This window comes from Oppia nitens, unplaced genomic scaffold (genome assembly GCF_028296485.1).
Source record: "Oppia nitens isolate AA-2021 unplaced genomic scaffold, nextdenovo-longstitch-racon4-pilon3 scaffold16_pilon_pilon_pilon, whole genome shotgun sequence".
Lineage (NCBI taxonomy): Eukaryota > Metazoa > Arthropoda > Arachnida > Sarcoptiformes > Oppiidae > Oppia > Oppia nitens.
The window spans coordinates 1,776,752-1,800,616 of NW_026533195.1; the positions used below are offsets into that span (position 1 = coordinate 1,776,752).

General features: G+C 24.7%; 2 protein-coding genes across 2 annotated transcripts; one reads left to right on the plus strand and one right to left on the minus strand.

The window, feature by feature from the left end:
• Positions 1-7,017: 7,017 nt before the first annotated feature.
• On the minus strand, positions 7,018-8,760 carry LOC128965278 (cholinesterase 1-like; the record flags this gene model as incomplete). The annotated part of the gene is made up of 1 exon (XM_054311925.1): positions 7,018-8,760. A coding segment is annotated over one exon (1,743 nt), but the record flags the coding sequence as incomplete, so codon positions are not given.
• A 1,527-nt stretch (positions 8,761-10,287) lies between these two features.
• Positions 10,288-12,023, plus strand: LOC128965279 (cholinesterase 1-like). Its single transcript, XM_054311926.1, has one exon. The coding sequence runs from the start codon at positions 10,698-10,700 to the stop codon at positions 12,021-12,023; it is 1,326 nt and encodes a 441-aa protein (XP_054167901.1). The 5' UTR covers positions 10,288-10,697.
• Positions 12,024-23,865: the final 11,842 nt, after the last annotated feature.

Genomic DNA, 23,865 nt, shown 5'->3' on the forward strand with positions numbered 1-23,865 from the left:
CCCCGTCATCGGTCGGTTCGCCGGGAGGTCGCAAATCGCTACTGTCTACCGGCGGCGGCGGTAGTAGTAGCAGCAGAAGCAGTCAACTGTCCTCTAACTCATCGATTGTCAAACGTTTTATCACTAACCGAATGAAACATTCGAAGATTGGCCAACAAATTGCCGAAGAAGTACTCGACGCTCAGCGAAGGGCCGAAGAGTTTAGCAGTTCGTCGTCGTCATCGCAGGCGTCGAGTAGTAGTCCATCGTTGTTGTCGACACTGGAGAGTAACAACGGTACGGGTATGTTGTCGTCATCGTCCAGTGCCGGTACAAGTGTTTCGGCTATCGTCGACAAGACGTCGGTGGCGATGGTCTGCGGCAGCGGCGGTAACGGCAGTGTCGATGACGGTGTCTTGCAAAACATGGCCTCCTATTTGTCGGCTAATAGTAGTGGTGGTGATGGCGGCGGTGGCACTGATAGCGGTGTCGGCGGTAGCAGCGGTAGTGGCGCCGAAAGCAGCAGCAATAGTAGCAATTATTTTGATAGCCTATCGTTGCCGTCGTTGACCTCATTGTCCAATAGTTCACTATCGGACATACCTATCGAACCGCTTGTAACAGTTGGCCAACCCTTGGCCATCAACAACAACAACAACAACATAGGCTATCCTATACTTGCGGCGGTCAACCATCACATCCATCAGCAGCAACAACAACAGCATAGCTTAATACCGGTAGTCAGCAGTAGACCATTGAATGGTTTTATAGCTACCGGTGCTGCTGCTACTACTACTACACATAATAATGGTCTGATCCATGGTCACCATCATCAGCAGCAGCAGCAGCAACACCATCACAATCATCATAACCAACAACAACAACAAAATCAGGTGAATGAGGCAACAGATGAGGCGGCTATGAGTTTGATTGTATGTATTGATTGATTGATTGATTGATCAAAAAAATAAAAATAAATAAATAATTAATTTTTTTTATTTTAAAAATTAATTAATTAATTAAATACATAATATTCAAATCGTATCGATAAATGTTTTATTTTTTAATTAAAATAAAATTATTAATTAATTTTTTTTTTAAAACCCATTATTATTATTATGAAACTATAAATAGATGTCCATTTTGGAGGCTGATGCCGGGTGCCTGGGTGGACCTATCGATTTTAGTGGACTACCTTGGCCATTATATTAGTTATTAGTTATTATTATTATATTGCACCTGTATATTAAATTTTTTTTTTGAAAAAATTATTATTATTGTCAATACACAATTGATTAATAATTTTTTTTAAATTAATAAAAAAATTTCTATTAAATTATTTCATATAATTACCAGTGTTTAAAAACACTTATTATTATAATTATCACTAATTAATTAATTTAAATGTTTAAGTTAAAATTATATAATATAAATTTAAATCATTTAATATTATTAATAATTTAAAATATAAAGTACTATGTAATATGTTTTAATTAAAATTTTTAAAAATATATATATAATGTGTTAGTATGTTTGTAACTGTAATGTATTGTAAAATTAATAAAAATAGATATTTTTTATATATATTATTAATAATATTAAATTTTAAAACAAATATATATATATTAAAAAAATATTAGAACTGTTTGTAATCATTGAGATCAATAATTAATTTATAAAATGATTTCAATTAAAACTGTAAATATTTATCGATTAAATTATTACAGTCTAAAATAAACTAATAAAAAGTTTAAAATTAAAACAATAATTATAAGTAATTTTATTTATTTTTTTGGTATAAATTAGAGAGTAATATCTTAATCAAAATAATATAAAGTTTTATATATATACTGTATATACTGTAGTGTATATTGTATACATTGTATACATAAATACAGGTAATATACTGTACCTGTATATGTGTTTGTAAGTAAAATATAAATTTTATAAATAAAAATTGTTTAAATAATATGATAATAATATTATAACTACAATATTATTTATATTAAAATTATATATATATATAAATATAATATACAAATAAAATAATTATTTTTTTAGTTAGAGAAGAATAATTACTAGAAATATATATTACATAATATAATGAAAATAATTAACATTATATTTTAATTAATATTTTTTAGTTAATGATATTTTATGAAAATTTCTAATAGTTTTTTTGTTGTTGTTATTGATATCTAATTGTAGTTTTTTTTGGTTTTAATAGTTATAATTAAGATTACACTCAAAAAATACAATAATTATTTAGATAATTAAAATAAAAAAATAAATAAATATTATTTCTGTATAATTTATTTTATTATTGTATTTTTTACTACAATTTTATCTACAAAATTAAATGATTTTCAGTTTATGTTTTTTTTACTTACATAACAACAACAAAAAATAATTTAATTATTTCAGTTTTTTATAAAAAATTTTTTTAGTTATATTTTGTGTCAATAAAAATTGAAAACAAATTATAGAAAAATAAATATTTTATTTTCTATGTATGTTTATTATTGTGAAAAAAACAAACACAAATATTTAATAAAAAAAATATTATATATAATTTTTTTTTTATTAAAAAAAATAAAATGTTTAAACTAAATATTAATAAAATAATACCACAATTACAACACCAACAACAACAACAGTGTCAACCAATTAAAAAAACCAATAATCATCAATTAATACTTGACTTGACAGTGCCTATACCTGTAAACATACGGGTGCCTGGGGCACATACCTATTTATATGAATCGGGACTACTATATCATCAATCATCATCAACTACTACTAGTAGTACAGGTAGTAGACGACACTGGTTAAGGCATCCGATAACCATAACCAGTGTACTGGGCAGCCATCTAATCATACAACTAATATTGTTGGCCATTGTAGACAACTGTCCCCGATGTCATCTGGTAATGGGCGATTTTTTCCAATTAGTCGGCATCAAATATCACTATAAAGTGGGCGCCTCCCTATGGGATCTGCTTAATCTTAGCTATTGTCTAATATTTTACTATAACTATCGGGGCGTAAATATTGAACCAAAATTTTTACGTTTGTTTGATATGATGGCCGGTTTGGTGAGTCCTAAATCAATAGGTCTAACTGATCCCGGTGCTTGCAATATGCTAGTAAAACGTTCGGGTAGATTATTTGGCTCATGTAGATTTCTATGCCGATATGTTAACCATTGGATTGGTTTGATGTGTATATTTCCCTATCTATTGCATAGTCAACAGTTCAGTGATGTCCTACTATATGGTTTACCTAATACACTATACCTATGTTGGGTATCGTCAGCTAATTTTGGACTCAGTCTACCATTGCTTCTCTATTTTTATCTACTGTGTCTATATTTGAAACTAAAATTACGCTCATGTAGTCGACAAATTTCAAAATGTACCAGGTTAATCATCAATAATACTAATAATAATAAATATTATCAATCAATAGATAGTATATTATATAAATTAAATGCTATCTATAGGGAAATAGATGACTACAATAGTAGCTATTGGTGTCTATACCTGTGCTCAGTCTATCTACTGTTGGGACTGGCAGTTGTTGTTTGTTTATTTGGTGTAATGTTTTTACAGTTTAACCTGGCTACCCGATTAATTGGCTACTATTGTACCGGTTGGTTTGCCTATTTGATGCATTTTATATTGGTTCAAGCAGCATCAGTTAACTATGAGGCTAACCTAGCTTATAAATTGTTAAATAGTTTATATTGTAGCATGGTAAATAATAATAATAATAATTATCATCATCATCAATCAACAATAACAATTTTATGCAAGGTAAATATTTACAAAAATAAATAAATAAAATTATTTCTAAATTTTATACTGTATTTTATGTTTGATTTTTTTGTTGTTGTAAATATTAACTTAAAATTTTATTTTCATATATGAAATATATGAAATGTTTATTAATTAATTAATTAATTTTTGTTGTTGTAAATTTTTTTTAGCTAGCTAATTTTATTGAATTACTATCAACTAATAATCAATTGGGATTTTCGTGTTGGCAATTGTTTATTTTTAATTATTATCGTTTATTTGAGGTAAACAAAAAATTTATAGCTATTTTTAATATTATAATTTAAAAAAAATAAAATAATTTAATTATATTTTTCAATAATAATAAATAAAAAATTAATTTCTAAAATTTTATATAGAATTACATGTTTTTGGCGGTGTTAATGTTGAAAATTTATGAAATATCATTATAGAAATTTATGGAAATTTTTTTTATATAAAAAATACTGTAATTTACAGTACATTGGGTTGAATAAAGTATTAATAAATATATATATATATACAGTAGTATTGATTAATATTTGTTGTAATATTATTTTTTGACAAAATAAAAATTTATATCATTTATCACTAGACTATATACAGTATATTGACGTTAATGATGTTATTAAACTAAAATAATTTATATAATATACTAAAATGATTAATATATTTGTATATTTTTAGTTATAAAAATATTTTATAAATATTCATTAATATTTTATTTATTTATTTATTTTTATATTTCAAGTTTCATTTACATAAAACTGTAGTTAAAAAATATTAATACATTATACTTAATACAGTAAATAATAATAATATAAAGTATTTTTAATATTCAAATTAAATATTAAGTTCAAAATTTTAATATTGTATACACTTTTTAATATACAATGTGTATAACAAATTTACATTAAAATATTTTTAAGTAAAAATAATAATAATAATAAATAAGTTTTTAACAAAAAATAATTGAAATTATTGAAAAAAATATATATTATAATATTATTATTGTTAAGTGTATTATAAATAATTATTAAGTGTATTATATTTAACAATACAATACAGTAATGAATAGTAAAAACATAAAAATTACAAATAAATCACAATTTATTAATTGCTACAAACCATTGCCTACAAACATACGGCTGCCTCGGGCACATACCTATTTATATGAATCGGGACTACAATTACCTAATAAATATCAATCATCATCAACTAGTAGTAGTACCGGTAGTAGTAGTAGTAGTAGTAGTGGACGACACTGGTTAAGGCATCCGATAACCATAACCAGTGTACTGGGCAGCCATCTAATCGTACAGCTAATATTGTTGGCCATTGTAGACAACTGTCCCCGATGTCATCTGGTGATGGGCGATTTTTTCCAACTAAGCGGCATCAAATATCACTATAAAGTGGGCGCCTCCCTATGGGATCTACTTAACCTTAGCTATTGTCTACTATTCTACTATAACTACGGGTACAACCATCAAACTAGTGATGATGATGATGATGATGGACCCGAGTTTATGCAACTGTTTGAAATGTTAGCCGGTCTACGTAGTCCCAGTTCACTGGGTCTAACCCACCTGAGCTCAGTTAGCTATGTAGTGAAACGTTCACACTGGTCATTCGGCTTATGTAGATTTATGTGCCGTTATATCAATCATTTGATTGGTTTGATGTGTTTGTTTCAATATCTAGTAAAAACTAATAGTTTCGGGGATGTCCTACTCTATGGTTTACCTAATACTATACATTTATGTTTGGTTGCCTCTAGTAATTTTGGTATCAGTTTACCATTGATGACCTATTTTTATCTAATTTGTCTGTATTTGCGTCTAAAACATAGACATCTAGTGAATAGGCTAATTGATAGCATCAACACCACTACTACAACAACCACCAGGTGCTCAACTAATGTTAATACCAATAACCACAAACAACATAAACGTATCCAGGTGCACTATTATACTACTAATATTAATCAATATAGAAATATACTAACTAGACTACATTTATTGCACCGGGAGATTAATAACTATAATACAGGGTTATGGAGTCGATACCTGTGCTTGGATTATCTACTATTAGGCTTAACAGTAGTTTGTTGTCTATCCGGGCTATTGTTTCTTGAATTTAATTTAATTACCAAATTGATTGGCTATTATTGTACCGGGTGGTTTATCTATTTTCTATATTTTATATTGTTCCAGGCTGCATCAATTAATCGACAATTAAAACTAGCTTATCCTGTATTAAATAGTTTATATTGTCATCAAATTGCTAATAGTAATCGTAATCGTAATAATAATAATAATAAGTATCAAGTTAGATTTTTGTTTAAGGTAATTTTTTTAAAGTTTGTTTAACTATTTATAATTTTTTTTGATAGTATAATGTTTTTTAAAATTAACAATTATTATTATTTTTTAATTAATAATAATTATTTTTTTAATTAATGATTATTGTTTTTTTTATTAATAATAATTATTTTTTTAATAATAATAATTATTTTTTTATTAATAATAATAATTAATTTTTTATTAATAATTATTTTTTTAATTAATAATTATTATTTTTTTTAATTAATAATAATAATTTTTTTGTTGTTGTTAAAATAATAAATAAATTTATTTATTTGTTGTTGAAATTTTAGCTATCTACATCAATTGAGTTTATGGCAAACAAGCATGATGGTTTTACTTGTTGGCAGCTATTTGTTTTTAATCATTATAGCCTAGTTGAGGTTAGTGGTAAATTAATTTTTTAAAAAAATAACATTAAAAATAATTATACAAATTTAATATCATAATTATTAAATAATAAATATTAATTTTTATCTATCATATTTATTTATAGAATTTTGGCGTTTTAGCATTGTTAATGTTGAAAATATATGAAATTTCCATATGAAAATTTTTTAGTATAATTAATAATTAGTAGATACTAGATATATTTTCTAAATTATAATAATTTTTTTAATAAAATTTACAATTAAGTAAAAAAAAATATCAATTAGATTATTAAATAATTTTTTTTCTCAAAATTAATATTTTATTTAATTAATAAAATTTATTAGAAAAACTAATAGAAAATTTTATAATAAATTTTTTAGTTATATATATAAAAAATGTAAACTAAATATCAACAAAAATATTACACCAATAGTTAATCTCAATAACAAAAAAAAATAATTAACTAATAATTAATTAATTAATTATTAGTAATGTTTCCAAAAGCTATTACATTCAATATCTTTTAAATTGTGGCCAAAATTTGAGGGAAATTTTTGCTGATCTCGAAACTCATAGTAGGGTTTGATAACAGTTTGCTTATCAAACTGATAGTAGGCCGGCCATTGGGCACCCGACTGTCGGGGAGGTCTATCCGATTTGGCAAATGTGCTAAAAACGTCAATCATATGTCTGGATAGTTGACGTTCCTCATCGAGATAACTGTCCGGTTTGATAAATGGATTACCAAACAGATAGTATATATCATCAAAATGACAGGCACCCGACCATCGGCTACATAACATTTTAGGCTGACCCAGTTTCATATTATAATAGTATTGATAGACCTGGGCACTGGGATCACCGCCTTGAATATACTGTCCAAATATTAAAGTATCGCAACCGATAACCATATCGCCGACAGCAACGGCCAACTGCTGGCGTAACTGATCGCTACTACTACTGGACTCCGGGGATAGTCCAGTAAAATAGTAGTCAACAATCTGGTCGACATAATCACTGTCCACTCGAAACCTATGCAATATCTGTCTGTACTCATGGCGTACACTATCGTAATCAAGCGGTTCGGGTGATTGTAGACTGAATCGGGTGCTATTGAACATCGACAACAACATACTGCCCTCATCCTGTACCGTACCGATCAATAGATTCATACCCTGTTTGAAATCACCCGATTGTAACATATCGTAATAATTATCGGGCATTAGCTGGCCGTCCTCGACAATAAATAGACCGGTTCGGGTATCTGTCCACAGGTCGATCATATTGATCAGATCGCGGGCCGGTTTCTCCAACAAACAATCAATCATACCCGGGCTAAACCTATAGCTATCGAGGGGTTGATCGGGTTGAATATGACTGTCACCGCAACCAACTTCAGCCGATAGTCTGGCCCAAACATGTTCGGCATAATCCAGTGATGGCATAACATAGCGTCGGGTAGCGACAGCACCGGACATTAGTATAGCGTTACGAAACAAGTGTCGACTAACTGGCGATAMTATATGCATGGATACGGCTGATGCACCGGCACTTTCGCCAAATATGGTTACCCTCCCGGGATCACCACCAAAATATCGGATATTGTCCTGAACCCATTCCATGGCCAGCGATTGATCCCAAAATGCTTGATTACCCGGAGCCGGTCCATCCCGGCCAGTGTATAGCAACCCGAATGTATTCAGCCGATAGTTAATGGTAACGACCACTACATCGCCCAGTATTGACAGGACTTTCCCGTTGTAGAACTCGTCGGCAGCCGTTCCCCATATCAGACCGCCTCCGTGTATCCAAAACATGACTGCCTTTAGCTGACCAGTTTGTCGGGCACTAGTCGGTGACCATATATTCAAATACAGACAGTCCTCGCTGTGCGATACGTTGTTATAGTCTGAATGATAGTGCTGATGATGACATGCCGGTGCCCAATGTCGGGCATCATACGGTTCAGTCCACGGTTTGTCGTCCAGTGGTAACGGTCGACGAAATCGTAGCCTACCTACCGGTGGCTGTGCATAGGGTATACCCAGATATACATCCAAATCGTGGCCATCATAGCTATCTCGTAGACCATTGACCACACCTTTACTTAACCTAACACTTACTAAATCATTACTACTATCACTACTACTACTACTGTCATCCGTACAACTGATTTCATTAACAATTATTGTTAAAAATGTTAATAAATTAAAAAATACAAAACAATTAAATTTAAACATTTTTTTTGAAAAGAGAGAGAGAGAGAGACTTTAATTGCAAATTATTTTAAAAAAATATTTTGATTAAAAAAATATGTTATTTTATATATAATATTACATTATAAATGTCTAAAATGTATTAATGTCTAAATTTATATAATCTTATATCAAAATCTATATAATTATATATTTATAGTATTATCTATAGTATTATCTAATGTTTGAATGATATAATACAAAATGTTTATATTAATATATATATATATATATTTGATAAATATAATTTTATTTTAATAAATATTATATACAGTATAGTAATTAAATGTTATAACCATTACTTATATTTAATTAAATATTCTTTTTAAAGCAAATATAACTATAATTATTATTATTTTAATTTTAATTTTATAATTATAAAATTATTAATTAATTTTTTTTAAAATTAGCATTAATATTAATTATTGTTTATAAATTTTTTTTTAAATAAAAATTATAAAATATTTTATGATAAATATTATACATTTATTGTACTGTATTATTAAATATTTATAATATGTTTATCTTAATGTTACAATAATTATCTTAATATTATATCATATTACTTAATTTAGAAAAAATTGATTATTATATTATAAAAAATCTATAATTAATTTTAATTAAAAAAAATCATAATCATAGTTATAGTCTAATAATTTTTTTCTCATAAACAAGCTTAATGTTCAAGGTTAATTTTTTGTTGTAAAAAATATAGCTTATATTAAATAAATAAATTATATTTGATGTAAATATTTTAAAAAAAAACATTTTAAACAAAAAATTAATTTTGATTAAATTAAATAAATAAATAATATATTACTTATTAATAGTATATAATATGAAATATATATATATATATAACTTAAGTTATTATTTATTTTTTAAAAAATGTTAATTATAAGTTTTTGATTTATTTTTAATAAACTTTTTTTTATTAACATTTATTTCAGCAATTGTTTCATAATTATTATTTTTTTTAGTCTAAAACTATAAACTATTTTACATTACTGTATCAGTCATGTAATAATTGCGTAAATAAAACGAAACGATTAATCAAAAAAATAAAATAAATAAAATTATAAAAAAAACTTTTCGTTTTAATTACACACAAAAAAATGATAACTAAAAATACGATATCAAATAAAACAACGTTAGATATGACATACAGTAATAATTATATATATAATATAATATATATATATAACTATTTATAGAAAATTAATTTATTATTATTATTATTAATAATGATTTTTTTGTTATAAAACTTTTTAATTATTTATTTTAAAAATAAAGTTATTTTCTACAGTGTAAATATAATATTATTTATTTGCTAACTATAAATGCCACAATATATTGTATATATAGTGTTATTTTAAATGAATATTATTTATAAAATAACATATTTTTTTAATCAAAATATTTTATTTAAAAAAAAATAAATATTTTTTAAAAAATAATTTTCAATTACAAGTCTCTCTCTGCAAAAAAATGTTTAAATTTAATTGTTTTGTATTTTTTAATTTATTAACATTTTTAACAATAATTGTTAATGAAATCAGTTGTACGGATGACAGTAGTAGTGATAGCAATGATTTAGTAAGTGTTAGGTTAAGTAAAGGTGTGGTCAATGGTCTACGAGATAGCTATGATGGCCACGATTTGGATGTATATCTGGGTATACATATGCACAGCCACCGGTAGGTAGGCTACGATTTCGTCGACCGTTACCACTGGACGACAAACCGTGGACTGAACCCTATGATGCCCGACATTGGGCACCGGCATGTCATCATCAGCACTATCATGCAGACTATAACAACGTATCGCATAGCGAGGACTGTCTGTATTTGAATATATGGTCACCGACTAGTAGTACTACCCGACGACAAACTGGTCAGTTAAAGGCAGTCATGTTTTGGATACACAGCGGCGGTCTGATGTGGGGAACGGCTGCCGACGAGTTCTACAACGGGAAAGTCCTGTCAATACTGGGCGACGTAGTGGTCGTTACCATTAACTATCGGCTGAATACATTCGGGTTGCTATACACTGGCCGGGATGGCCAGGCTCAGGGTAATCAAGCACTATGGGATCAGTCGCTGGCCATGGAATGGGTTCAGGACAATATCCGATATTTTGGTGGCGATCCCCAGAGGGTAACCATATTTGGCGAAAGTGCCGGTGCCTATGCCGTATCCTTGCATATAGTATCCCCTGTTAGTCGACACTTGTTTCGTAACGCTATACTAATGTCGGGCGGTGTCGGTACCCGACGTGAACTAATGATATCCCCGGAATATGCTGTACAGGTATGGGCCAAACTCGCAGCTGAGGTAGGTTGTGGGGACAGTCATATTCGACCCGATCAACCAGATAGCTTATGGTTTAGCCAGAAAATGTTGGATTGTTTGATGTCGAAACCGGCCCRTGAATTGATAGGTATGATTCAGCTATGGAAAGATACCAGTGCCGGTATGTTTATCGTACAGGATGGCCAGATGATGCCTCGGGAGTATTTCAAAATGTTAGAATCGGGTGATTTCAAACAGGGTTTGAATCTATTGTTTGGTACCGTCCAGGATGAGGGTAGTGTTATGCTACCCCTGTTCAATAGCACCCGATTCAATCTACTGGCGCCCGAACCGCTTGATTACCATAGTGTACGCCATGAGTTCAGGCAGATATTGCATAGGTTTCGAGTGGACAGTGATTATGTCGACCAGATTGTTGACTATTATTTTACTGGACTATCCCAGGAGTCCAGTAGTAGCGATCAGTTTCGTCAACAGTTGGCCGTTGCTGTCGGCGATATGGTTATCGGTTGCGATACTATAATATTTGGACAGTATATTCAACGTGGCGATCCCGGTGGTGCCCAGGTCTATCAATACTATTATAATATGAAACTGGGTCAGCCTAAAATGTTTTGTAGCCGATGGTCGGGTGCCTGTCATTTCGATGATATATACTATCTGTTTGGCAATCCATTTATCAAACCGGACAGTTATCTGGATGAGGAACGTCTACTATCCAGACATATGATTGACGTTTTTAGCACATTTGCCAAATCGGATAGACCTTCCCGACAATCGGGTGCCCAATGGCCAGCCCACTATCAGATTGGCGATACACTAGTCAAACCTTACTATGAATTTAGTAATTATCAGAAATTTCCCTCAAATTTTGGCCACAATTTAAAACATATTGAATGTAATGAGTTTTGGAAACGCTTTTAATTATAATTTATTACTTAATAATTATTTAATATATAATAAATTGAATATTGTTTTTATGTTTTTTTTTTGAATAAATAGTTTTTAAATGATTTTTATTTTAAATAATAATAAATTTTTTTTAATAATAATAAATATATAATATCCAAAAATGAGATAATTATTTTAATTATTTATAACAACAAAAATATTTCATTAATTTTTTTTTATGATTTTTTGTATATAACATATATAAATATTTATGCAATAGTTGTTTATGAAATTATATTATATTTTTTAAATACATATTTTGATTATTTTATTTTTTTTGCACATAGTTTGATAACATTATTGCAATACTATTATAAAATGACATGAAATAAATAGATTATATATATATATATTTATGAAACTTTTATTTCTAGAATCAACTTAAATAATATAATTATTTTTTTAAAAAAATAAATTAATTATAAAATAAAATTGCATTTTCATAAGTTATATACCGTATTTAAATTATGTTTTTATTTAAGTACAATATAATAATAATACTAATAATAATAATACTGTAATATCATTGTCAATAATATTGCTTAACATCAACTAATGTTGAAAATATAAATTACTAAATAATAATTAAGAAAAAAAATAATATAATAATAATATAATAATAATAATACTAAGAAAATCTAATATTAGTTTTCAGTGTGAATTGAAAATGTAATAATAATAATAATAATAATAATAATAATAATAATAAATATAGATTTAATTAGAAAATAAAAAAAAATATCTATAATTATAATTATAATAATTAAAGAAAATATTATATAATATTATGTTTTATAGTGTATCAAAAAAAAAATATTATTTTTATAAAATATATATATATAAAAAATAATTATTACTTATCACTATTGTTATTTATAAACTATGATACAGTATATAATACATGTAAATATCATTTTTGTTGTTGAATAGTTGTTATATATATATTTTTTTATGGGATAAATATATAATTTTTTTGAAAAACATGATAATTTGTGATTTATCATATATGTTATACAAAGTAAAATTAATAATAATAATAATAAAATAATACAGTATTAATAAATTATAATTAATTTAATTAACAAAAAAAAATGTATATAATTATTAACTATTAAACAGTAATGATAAAAATAAAAAATAAGGGATAAAAATTGTTTTTTTTTTTTTGATTAATTTTTTCTCTAAATAATATTAATTTATTAATTTTTGTTGTTGTAAAAACATAAATGTCAACAACAACTAATTCATGTAACAAATGTCTGGCCGATTGGCTACGTGTTGATCGGGCCGGCAGTCAATTATATTCAATTGGGTTATGTCTGAAAAAACCGCAACAATTATCATCACCAGTAGTGAGACGTCAACTACCGCGACACTGGACCGGCCATCCCTTGACAGTGACACTAGTTTTATGGACATACCTACTGGTAAACATTGTACTGGTGGTCAATCGGGGGCGCAATCAATATCTAGTGGTACTGTTGGGCGACTTTTCCGAAATGGCCGGCTATGGCCTACACTATAAGCTGGCAGTCATAATGTGGACGGTATTGAATACAAGCATACAATTGATATTTTATTATCAACAGTGGAGTGGGAGGGGGAGGACAGGCCTACTGGAAGCTCAGTCGCCAACATTTATGCCTGTTTTCGATATGATGTCCGGTTTGCGTACACCCCTCAGTGTCCAATTAGACGACTGGCCTAAAATAGTTAGCTATATTAAACTATCTAAACAATTATTTACCTGGGCACATTTTGTAACACATAAAACTATACCATTGTTTGGCCTGTTGTGTATTGTCTACTATCTACTTGAGCAACCACTATGGCAGGCCCTACTATATGGCATACCTAATACGCTATATCTAGCATTGTTAAGCTATAGTAATTTTAATATATCTATTTGGTGTATTGTCTATTTCTACCTGGTACATTTGTATTTGAAATTATTGATTTCATCTATATGCAAGCATATTACTATTACTATTAATAATAACAACAATTTAAATCAACATGCAAATTTATTGAACGAAAAATTGTGCAAGCTAATCTTATTGATTAACAATTATAATCTAAGTTATTGGTCTAAATATCTACTAGTTGTCTGGATACTATTGGGTACGATTACAGTTATAGTTTGCTATTCAATTATATTTGTCCAGGCTAACTTATTAATTAAATTGATATTCAGTTATTTTCTAATTAATTTAACTATAATATTGATATTTCTAATGTATACTACTGCATCAATTAACCTAGAACTATTCAAATTGTATAAGCTATTAAATTTATATTATAGAAAATTATGTATTATTAGATATAATATTAATATTTTAAATAATAATAATAATAAGAAAAATAATAATGATAATAATTTTATTAATCAAAATATCATTGGTATATTTATTTTAAATACATTAAATAATTTAAAGGTATTATATTAGTATTATTATTATTTAGTTAAATTGTTATTATTGAGTTAAATTATTATTACTTAATTAAATTATTATTACTTAATTAAATTATTATTATTTAGTTAAATTATTATTATTGAGTTAAATTATTATTACTTAATTAAATTATTATTACTTAATTAAATTATTATTATTTAGTTAAATTATTATTATTGAGTTAAATTATTATTACTTAATTAAATTATTATTATTTAGTTAAATTATTATTATTGAGTTAAATTATTATTACTTAATTAAATTATTATTACTTAATTAAATTATTATTATTTAGTTAAATTATTATTATTGAGTTAAATTATTATTACTTAATTAAATTATTATTACTTAATTAAATTATTATTATTTAGTTAAATTATTATTATTTAGTTAAATTATTATTACTTAGTTAAATTATTATTACTTAGTTAAATTATTATTATTCAATTAAATTATTATTATTTAGTTAAATTATTAATTAATTAATTATCTAGCTAATGAGATGGTTAGAAATATTTGCTAGACGCGATATTGGTTTTACCTGTGGCAATTTATTTATCATCAATTATACTAGATGCTTTGAGGTAAAAAAATATTATATATATATATTTAATTAATTAGTAATAATAATAATAATTTTTTAAAAATAAAATATTAAAACATAATAATTAAAAATAATTTTTTAAAAATATATACAGATTGTATCATTTATGACCGTATTATTCATTAAGTTAATGGAGATATCATTTAATAATATATAGAAAATAAAATTACTATAATTGTTAATGTACTGTATATTTAATTTTTTTTAATAGTTGTATAAAATAAATTTTAAAAAACATTTTTAAATTACTTTATATTATTAAAAATTTTATTAAAAATTAATATACAGTATATTACCAAAAAAATATTCAAAATAATTTATAATTACAATATTTTATAGTTTTTTTTTATAAATTATAATATTGATTTTATTTTTATTTTTGTTTAAAATTACTCTATATAATAGTTTTTATAGAAATTTTTATTTTATATAAATAATGATTATTATTTATTGATAAATATATTATAATATTGTGTGACATTAATTAATAATTCATTTGAAAAAATAAATAAAATAATATTTTTTTTGTTTGTTTATTGCTTTTATTGTATTGGAAAATATTTGCACCAAACAAATAAAATTCACTAATATATATATATATATATATATATATATATATATATATATATATATTTGAATTTATTGCAAATGTATAGTATTTTTTATTTTTTTTTGTTAACTTATTTAGTAAAATATTTATCTATTTTAATATAATATAACTATTAATCTTTTATTATTATAGCAAATAAAAAATATATATTTTAAATAAATAATTATTTATAAGCATGAAAATCATTAATCATTTATAATATATCAGTTAATATAAATATTAGTATTTTTTAAAAATTATTTACAAAGTTATTATTATTAGTATTATTTTCAATATACAAAAGTTTAGTTCAACAAAGAAAATATTTTATATTTAATATATAAATTGTTAAACTATTTTGTATATATATATTATATACAATATAAATAAAAAATATATTTTCAAAAATTAAGCTAGCTTAACTAATATTATTATTATTATTATTATATATATATAACAACAACAATTGATAATTAACTACTAATTAAATACAGTTTTTTTTAAAAAAAATATATAATAAATAATAATATTGTTAAACAACAACAAAAAATAATATGACAACTATTGCATGCGACAAATGTTTGCCACCTGAACAACGTGTTGATCGGGCCGGCAGTCAATTGTACGCAATCGGGTTGTCATTGACTAAACCAGATATACTACCTAACCTAACAACAACAACATTGAAACCCAGCCGACACTGGACCGGACATCCCATAACAATATCCATAGTATTGTATTCATATATAGTCATCTGTATTATACTATTGATTAACAATAATGGCAATAATTATCTACCAGTCCTGTTGGGTGATTTTTCCCAGATGTTGGGCAGTCATACAGTGGGACAGGTCTATAAAATTGCCGCAATTATGTGGATTACAAAAAATCTATGTATCCGATGGATATTTATCTATAATTATTATTATACCTATACGGGCACTGGTAGTAGTTGTATAACATTTATGCCCGTATTTGATATGCTTGCCGGTAAACGTACGGCTAGTAGTATTGGACTAGTAGTAGTAGACGATCGGGGACAGGTAGCAAAATTTGTCCGTTTAGCTGGCAAATTGTTTCCAGTAGTATATTGGCTAACAACTAGACTGACCCCGGTAACCGGTCTAATGTGTTTGATTACCTATTGTATATATGTTAGACCCGTGAGCACTGGTATATTGTATGGCCTACCCAATACTGTCTACTTAATGTTGGAACTGTATCAAACATTTTCGATAAGTACCTGGATGCTTGTCTATTTTTATCTACAACATTTATATTTTAAAATTAAATTGAAAAATATACAGCAAAAAATTCAATCATATTTATTGAATTGCTGTAAATCAACAAAAATTACTAAAAAATTTCTATTAAATAAAAATAATTCAAATAAATTACTAATTGAGCTTGATAAATTAATTACAGAATTTAATCAATGTAATTCTAGATATTGGTCCAAATATTTGCTTGCTGAATGGCTATTAATGTCAACATTGGTTGTTATGGGCGTACATGCATGTATATTTCTAAAATTTGCCCTGATTATTAAATTTATCATTATCTATGTTGTCATAATATTTATTACATATTTATCGTTTATATTGTTTATAACGGCATCGATAAACTATCAGGCTAAATATTTTTATAAATTATTTATTAAATATTATATTAGCAGTTATAATAATATTAGTAGTTATAATAATATTAGTAATAATAATAATAATACTATTGCGATTAAGTTATCTAAATTAAATAATAATAATAAACGCAAATTATGGATTAATAATCAATTAAAGGTTTAATTATATAAATTAAATGTATTTTTATGTAATTATTATTATTATTATTTTTAATAATTATTATTATTTATAATTATTATTATTTATAATTATTATTATTTATAATTATTATTATTTATAATTATTATTATTTATAATTATTATTATTTATAATTATTATTATTTATAATTATTATTATTTATAATTATTATTATTTATGATTAATTATAATTTAATTATATTATATATTAATAGTTATCGACTTGGATTGAAATATTAGCAAAAAATAATAACATTGGCTATACGTGTTGGAAATTATTTGTTATCAACTATTTTCGATGTTATGAAGTATGGGATTTAATTTTTTTTTAATTTTTTAAAAATTAATAATTAATTAATTAGTATAATATACAGTTTTTTTTAAAATTATAAATAATAATATTTAATATTTTTTTTGTTGAAAAATACAATTTAGATTCTAGCAATATTGGCAACATTTTTCATTAAATTAATGGAATTAAATCTATATTAAAAAAATAAAAAATTAAATAAATAAATTATTTTAAATAAAGTATTTAAAATGATTTGTTCAATGATAACCTTATTACGTATACTTATATACATTGAATGCACGCGCGTTCAACACGTTTTACAAGTGGGAAAAATAAACATTTTTATTGCACACAAAATATATTTAATATAATAAAAGTCTGTTATTTTTTTAATATAAAAAACTATATATTTTTTAATAAATATTAAATATTTTGTTTTTTAATACTTATTATTAATCTATTTTTAGTTTTTATATTTTAATAAAATTAATTTACTATAGTTAAAATTAAATATATTGATTTTTATTGTTGATAATAAATACAAATAATAACAATAATATTAAATTATATTAATTACTATAGCTACTGTTTATATTAAAAAATGCTACATTATAATAATATATAAATTAGTTTGAAAAATAAACAATAACACTATAATATAATATATATTTTTAATGTAAACAATATAATTAAATAATAAATTAGAGAAATATAATTATTTCACTAATGATAATAAAATTATATTAATTATATTTATAAATAATAATATTTTTCATTATTGTTATTACAGTATTTATGTTACTATATATTGTTAGAAAATAAATAAATATTTTTTTAAAAATAAAAATTTGATACTGATTTTTAAAGCATATTAAGTATAAATAAAATAATTAGTATATTACATTAGTTAATCGCAAAAATGATTTATTTAATTAATCCTAATATTAATAAAGTAAATATATTAAATTAATATATATTAATAGGGAGGGGATTTATATTAATGTTTATAATGCATAATAATAATAATAATAATTATTATTATTATTATTATTGATATATTTTAAAATTTACAAACAATAGTTTAAATACATATTTATTTATTTTTAAATAGTTATTATATAATTAACTTAACTTATTATAAAATTCATTCAATTTAAGAAACAGTGTAACCAAAAATGCTATAATCTATAAAAACAAAAATAAAATAAAAAATTTATTATTCAATTAGCTAATCAAAAAAAATGGGTGTAATTAATATTTTAATTAATTATTATAAACTAATTAATGCAAAAAAATTTAATAAATATTTAATTTGTTGTTATTATTGTTGTAAACTTACTTCATAGCATCGAAAATAATTAATAATAAACAATTTCCAACACGTATAGCCAATGTTACAATTAGATAGTATATCAATCCATGTTAATAACTATAGTAAATTTAAAAAAAAATTAAAAAAAAAATTTAACATAAATATATATAATAGTAATGTTAAATACCTTAATTTTATATTTAATAACTAGTAAGTAATTGTTGCTTGATAAACAACTATTATTATTATTATTATCAATTAATTTTAAATTATAATAAGTTTTAATCAATAATTTATAAAATTGTTTAGCTTGATAATTTACTGATGCCGTAATAAACATGATAAATATTAGATATATCAAAAACAATAGCAAACAATTGAATGCAACCAATTTGATTAGATAGTGAAATTTCAAATAAATTAATCCATGTATATTCATAACAACTATTGTACCCATTAGTAGCCATTCAGCAAGCAAATATTTTGACCAATATGTACTATTGGATAATCTAATTTCTAATGTTAATTTATTTAATCTGGTTAAAATTTTGCTAATATATAGTAATTTTTTTAGATTATTATTATTAAGATTTTTATTAATATTATCATTACAATTATTATTATTATTATTATTATTATTACTATTATTATTATTATTACTATAATTATTACTATAATTATTACTATTATTACTATAATTATTACTACTATTACTAATATTATTATTACTAATAGTATTATTACTATAATTATTACTATTATTATTAATACTATTATTACTATTATTATTACTAATATTATTACCACTATTACTACGATTATTACTACTATTATTACTACTATAATTACTACTATTATTACTACTATTATTACTACTATTATTACTACTATTATTATTACTATTATTAATATTAATATTATTATTACTATTATTATTTTCATTATTATTATTATCAATAATATTTTCATCATCATCATCATCAATATGTTTGAACAAAATAGAAATTTTATCATGCAACTTTTGTAATTTAATTTTAAAATACCAATGTTCCAAATAGAAATAGACTAGCATCCAGGTGCTGATGGCAAAATTATAGTAGAATACATTTAGTTGATAGATTGTATTGGGTAGACCATAAACAATGGACGTACTCATGGATCTGGTTGAACTATAGTAGATAATTATGGGCATCAGTCCAGCTAATGGGGTCAGTCTAGTGGTTATCCATTGTGCCCATCGAAACAGTTTCCGGGCTAATCGGGTAAATTTATCGACCATTACTGGATCATCGAGTCCTAGACTCAGGGGTGTACGCCAACCGGACAGCATATCAAATACAGGCATAAATGGTATACATGTACTACCGGTGCCGACATAATAATAGTTGTAAATGAATATCAATTGAATGATTATGTTTTTAATAGTCCATATACAAGCAGCTAGCTTATATTGTAGGCCAGCCTGAGGTATGTCCAACATTTCGGAAAAGTCACCCAATAGGACAGTTAGATGGTAATCATTGTTTGAATCGCCAGTATTTAGCAATAATAATATAATATGTATTATCAGATATGACCATTGGATTAGCGATACATTTATGGGATGTCTGGTCCAGTGTCGGTGTCGGTGATGACCACCTATAGGTATAGTTGTTTGTGTTGTCGATATTAGTGGTATAATTGGTTTTTTCAGTGATAGCCCAATTAGGTATAGTTGACTGCACGCGCGTTCAACACGTTTATCCAGTGGTAAATATTTGTTGCAAACAATAATTGACATTTTTTTGTTGATTAAAAAACAAATTAAAGTTTGTTTAACTATTTTTTTAAAAAAAAACAATATTTTTTTAAGTAATATTTAATTTAAAAACAATATTTTTTTAGTAATATTTAATTTAAAAACAATATTTTTTTAGTAATATTTAATTTAAAAACAATATATTTTTTTAGTAATATTTTATTTAAAAACATTATTTTTAAGTAATTTTTTTTAGTTAAAGAGATTATATATTTATATCTCAAATATTATGAGTTGTTTTTTTTGAATCAATTATTTATATACTAACTATTTATTGTTGTATATMTATATATATATATAAATTTTATTGATTTTTTTGATGTTGAATTAACTATTATTATTAATATTTAAACATTAAGCTATAATAATGTATTTATATCAGTAAATATTTTTTTACAAAAATAAATAAATAAAGTTTTCTAGTTTATAAATAATATGAATTGTTTTATATATTATTTTTAATATTTTTATTTCTACATATAGTATCATAATTAATGATAATAACTTAATATTATTATGATTTTCATTATTATTATTATTATGTCTAATGATTATAATAAATATTTTTAATTTCAAATATTTTCAAATATTGTTTACGCATTTTTTCTAAATAAATATTATTACAGATTTTTAAAAAAAATAATAATATTATTATTTTGCGTTATAACAATCATTAACTAAAAATAAATAAATATTTATTCATACAAAAATATTCATTAAGATTACAAAAAAATATGTTTTATTTATAAATAATTATTATTGTACTTTTTTTATTAAAATTTACAATAAAAATAATAATATTTAAATAATATTACAATAAATATTAAAAAAAAAATTACATTAATAATATAATAACAATTGTAATGAATATAAAAATAATAATAAAAAAAACTTTATAGTAATTTTGATTTTTAATTTATTAAGTTTTTTCTTTTTAAAAAAAATGTTCAAGATATTATAATTTAAATATTTTAATACAATTTTTTTTAGTAAATTTAGTAATTAAATCATTAAAACTTAACTATGAAACATAAGTACTATTTTATAAATTAATTTTTTTAAAATTATTATTATTATTGAAATATGTTTTAATTTATTAAAAATATAATATAAAACTAAATATAATAATAATATAAATTATTGAAATGTCTGGACACACATCATATAGTTATTACAAGCAGTCAATACAAACATTGCAATCTCATAGGTATTTAATGGATATAAATCATAGCAATAGAAACCGATTTGAGGTCCCGACGCCAGCTTCTCTATGTAAACCATTAGCCGTAGTCTATCGCTAATCGATAGCTGAGCTGAATATCGGGTCAAATAGGAATACATTAGCGATAAGGATCGGTGGGCTAAACGAGGTATTAGTATGAATACATAGGAAACAGCCGTTAGTAATACATAAGCCATTAGCAGCCATAGGGCTGTTAGGTATCGGATTTTTAGTTCAACAAAATACTGGTGACCCGAGTCGGCCATGTATTGTAGGAATACAAAAATCGAGCATGATGAATAAAATGATATACAAACCAGTGGACAGATATACTGATTGATGGCTGAACAAAATTTGGTAACATACTGGTGCTCGCCTATAGCATATTGTATTAGTCGATGATTAGGACTGTTAGTATAGTAGGAGGCTCGATTAAATTTCAAATTAATTTCCTTAAATTTTAATACCAAATATACTATGATTGTAACAAATAGTAGAAATACATAGACTACATAAGCCAGTGCATGTATAATCAATAAGATTGTTGTCAATGTCCAATAGATATAAATCGGCCATGGTGTCTGGATGATAGCAGTACTATTCAATTGATAAGCTAATGTAATACCTATATAAAACATACTACCCCATAGTATATTGAATAGTAATATTGGCTTCAATAGATACCAGGTTAAAAATCTTATTAATATCAGAAACCATTTACGATTAGATTGATTCAATGGATATCTGATTAGATTGTATTTCAAACGATACATATATGTCCAAAATAGACGGGTAGTTGTTTGTTGACTACAATCCAGTCCTAGATATAGATATACGGTTACTATTGCAGCCATCAGTGACATTGTACCGGCTATTGATATAATTTTCAATTGTTGTACGGGGCCGGTCCAACCTACCTAAATAATTCAAATATTATAATTTTTTTTAATTATAATAATACTCTGCTATCTATTATAAAATATACGATATATTCTCACTCACTATCTCTCTCTCTCTCTCTCTCTCTCTCTCTCTCTCTCTCTCTCTCTCTCTCTCACTTACTCACTCACTCACTCTCTAACTCTCTCTAACTCTCTCTAACTCTCTCTAACTCTCTCTAACTCTCTCTAACTCTCTCTAACTCTCTCTAACTCTCTCTAACTCTCTCTAACTCTCTCTCTCTCTCTCTCTCTCTAACTCTCTCTAACTCTCTCTAACTCTCTCTAACTCTCTCTAACTCTCTCTAACTCTCTCTCTAACTCTCTCTCTCTCTAACTCTCTCTCTCTAACTCTCTCTAACTCTCTCTCTCTCTCTCTCTCTCTCTCTCTCTCTCTCTCTCTCTCTCTCTCTCTCACTATATATATATTTACTATATATTAGTATTATTTAGAAATATATAATTACTGTATAATATACTGTATTACAATTAAATTAAAATAATAAAACTAATATATATTATATTCTATTAAAATTAAATATATTTATATATCTGAATCTGATATTAATTTTATTTTTGAAAAAATATAAATAATATTTATTCAAAAATTATTCTAAAATTTTTATATTAAATATTTTTTCAAAAAATAATTTTTTTTTTTTAAAACCTACCAGTGCCAATAGTACCGGATTATCGACAAACCGATTCAATGCTATCCCGCGAACAAATGCATTAACAAATGTCAGATTCCATATGATACACATTAGTAGTCGGGACGGTCTAACTGG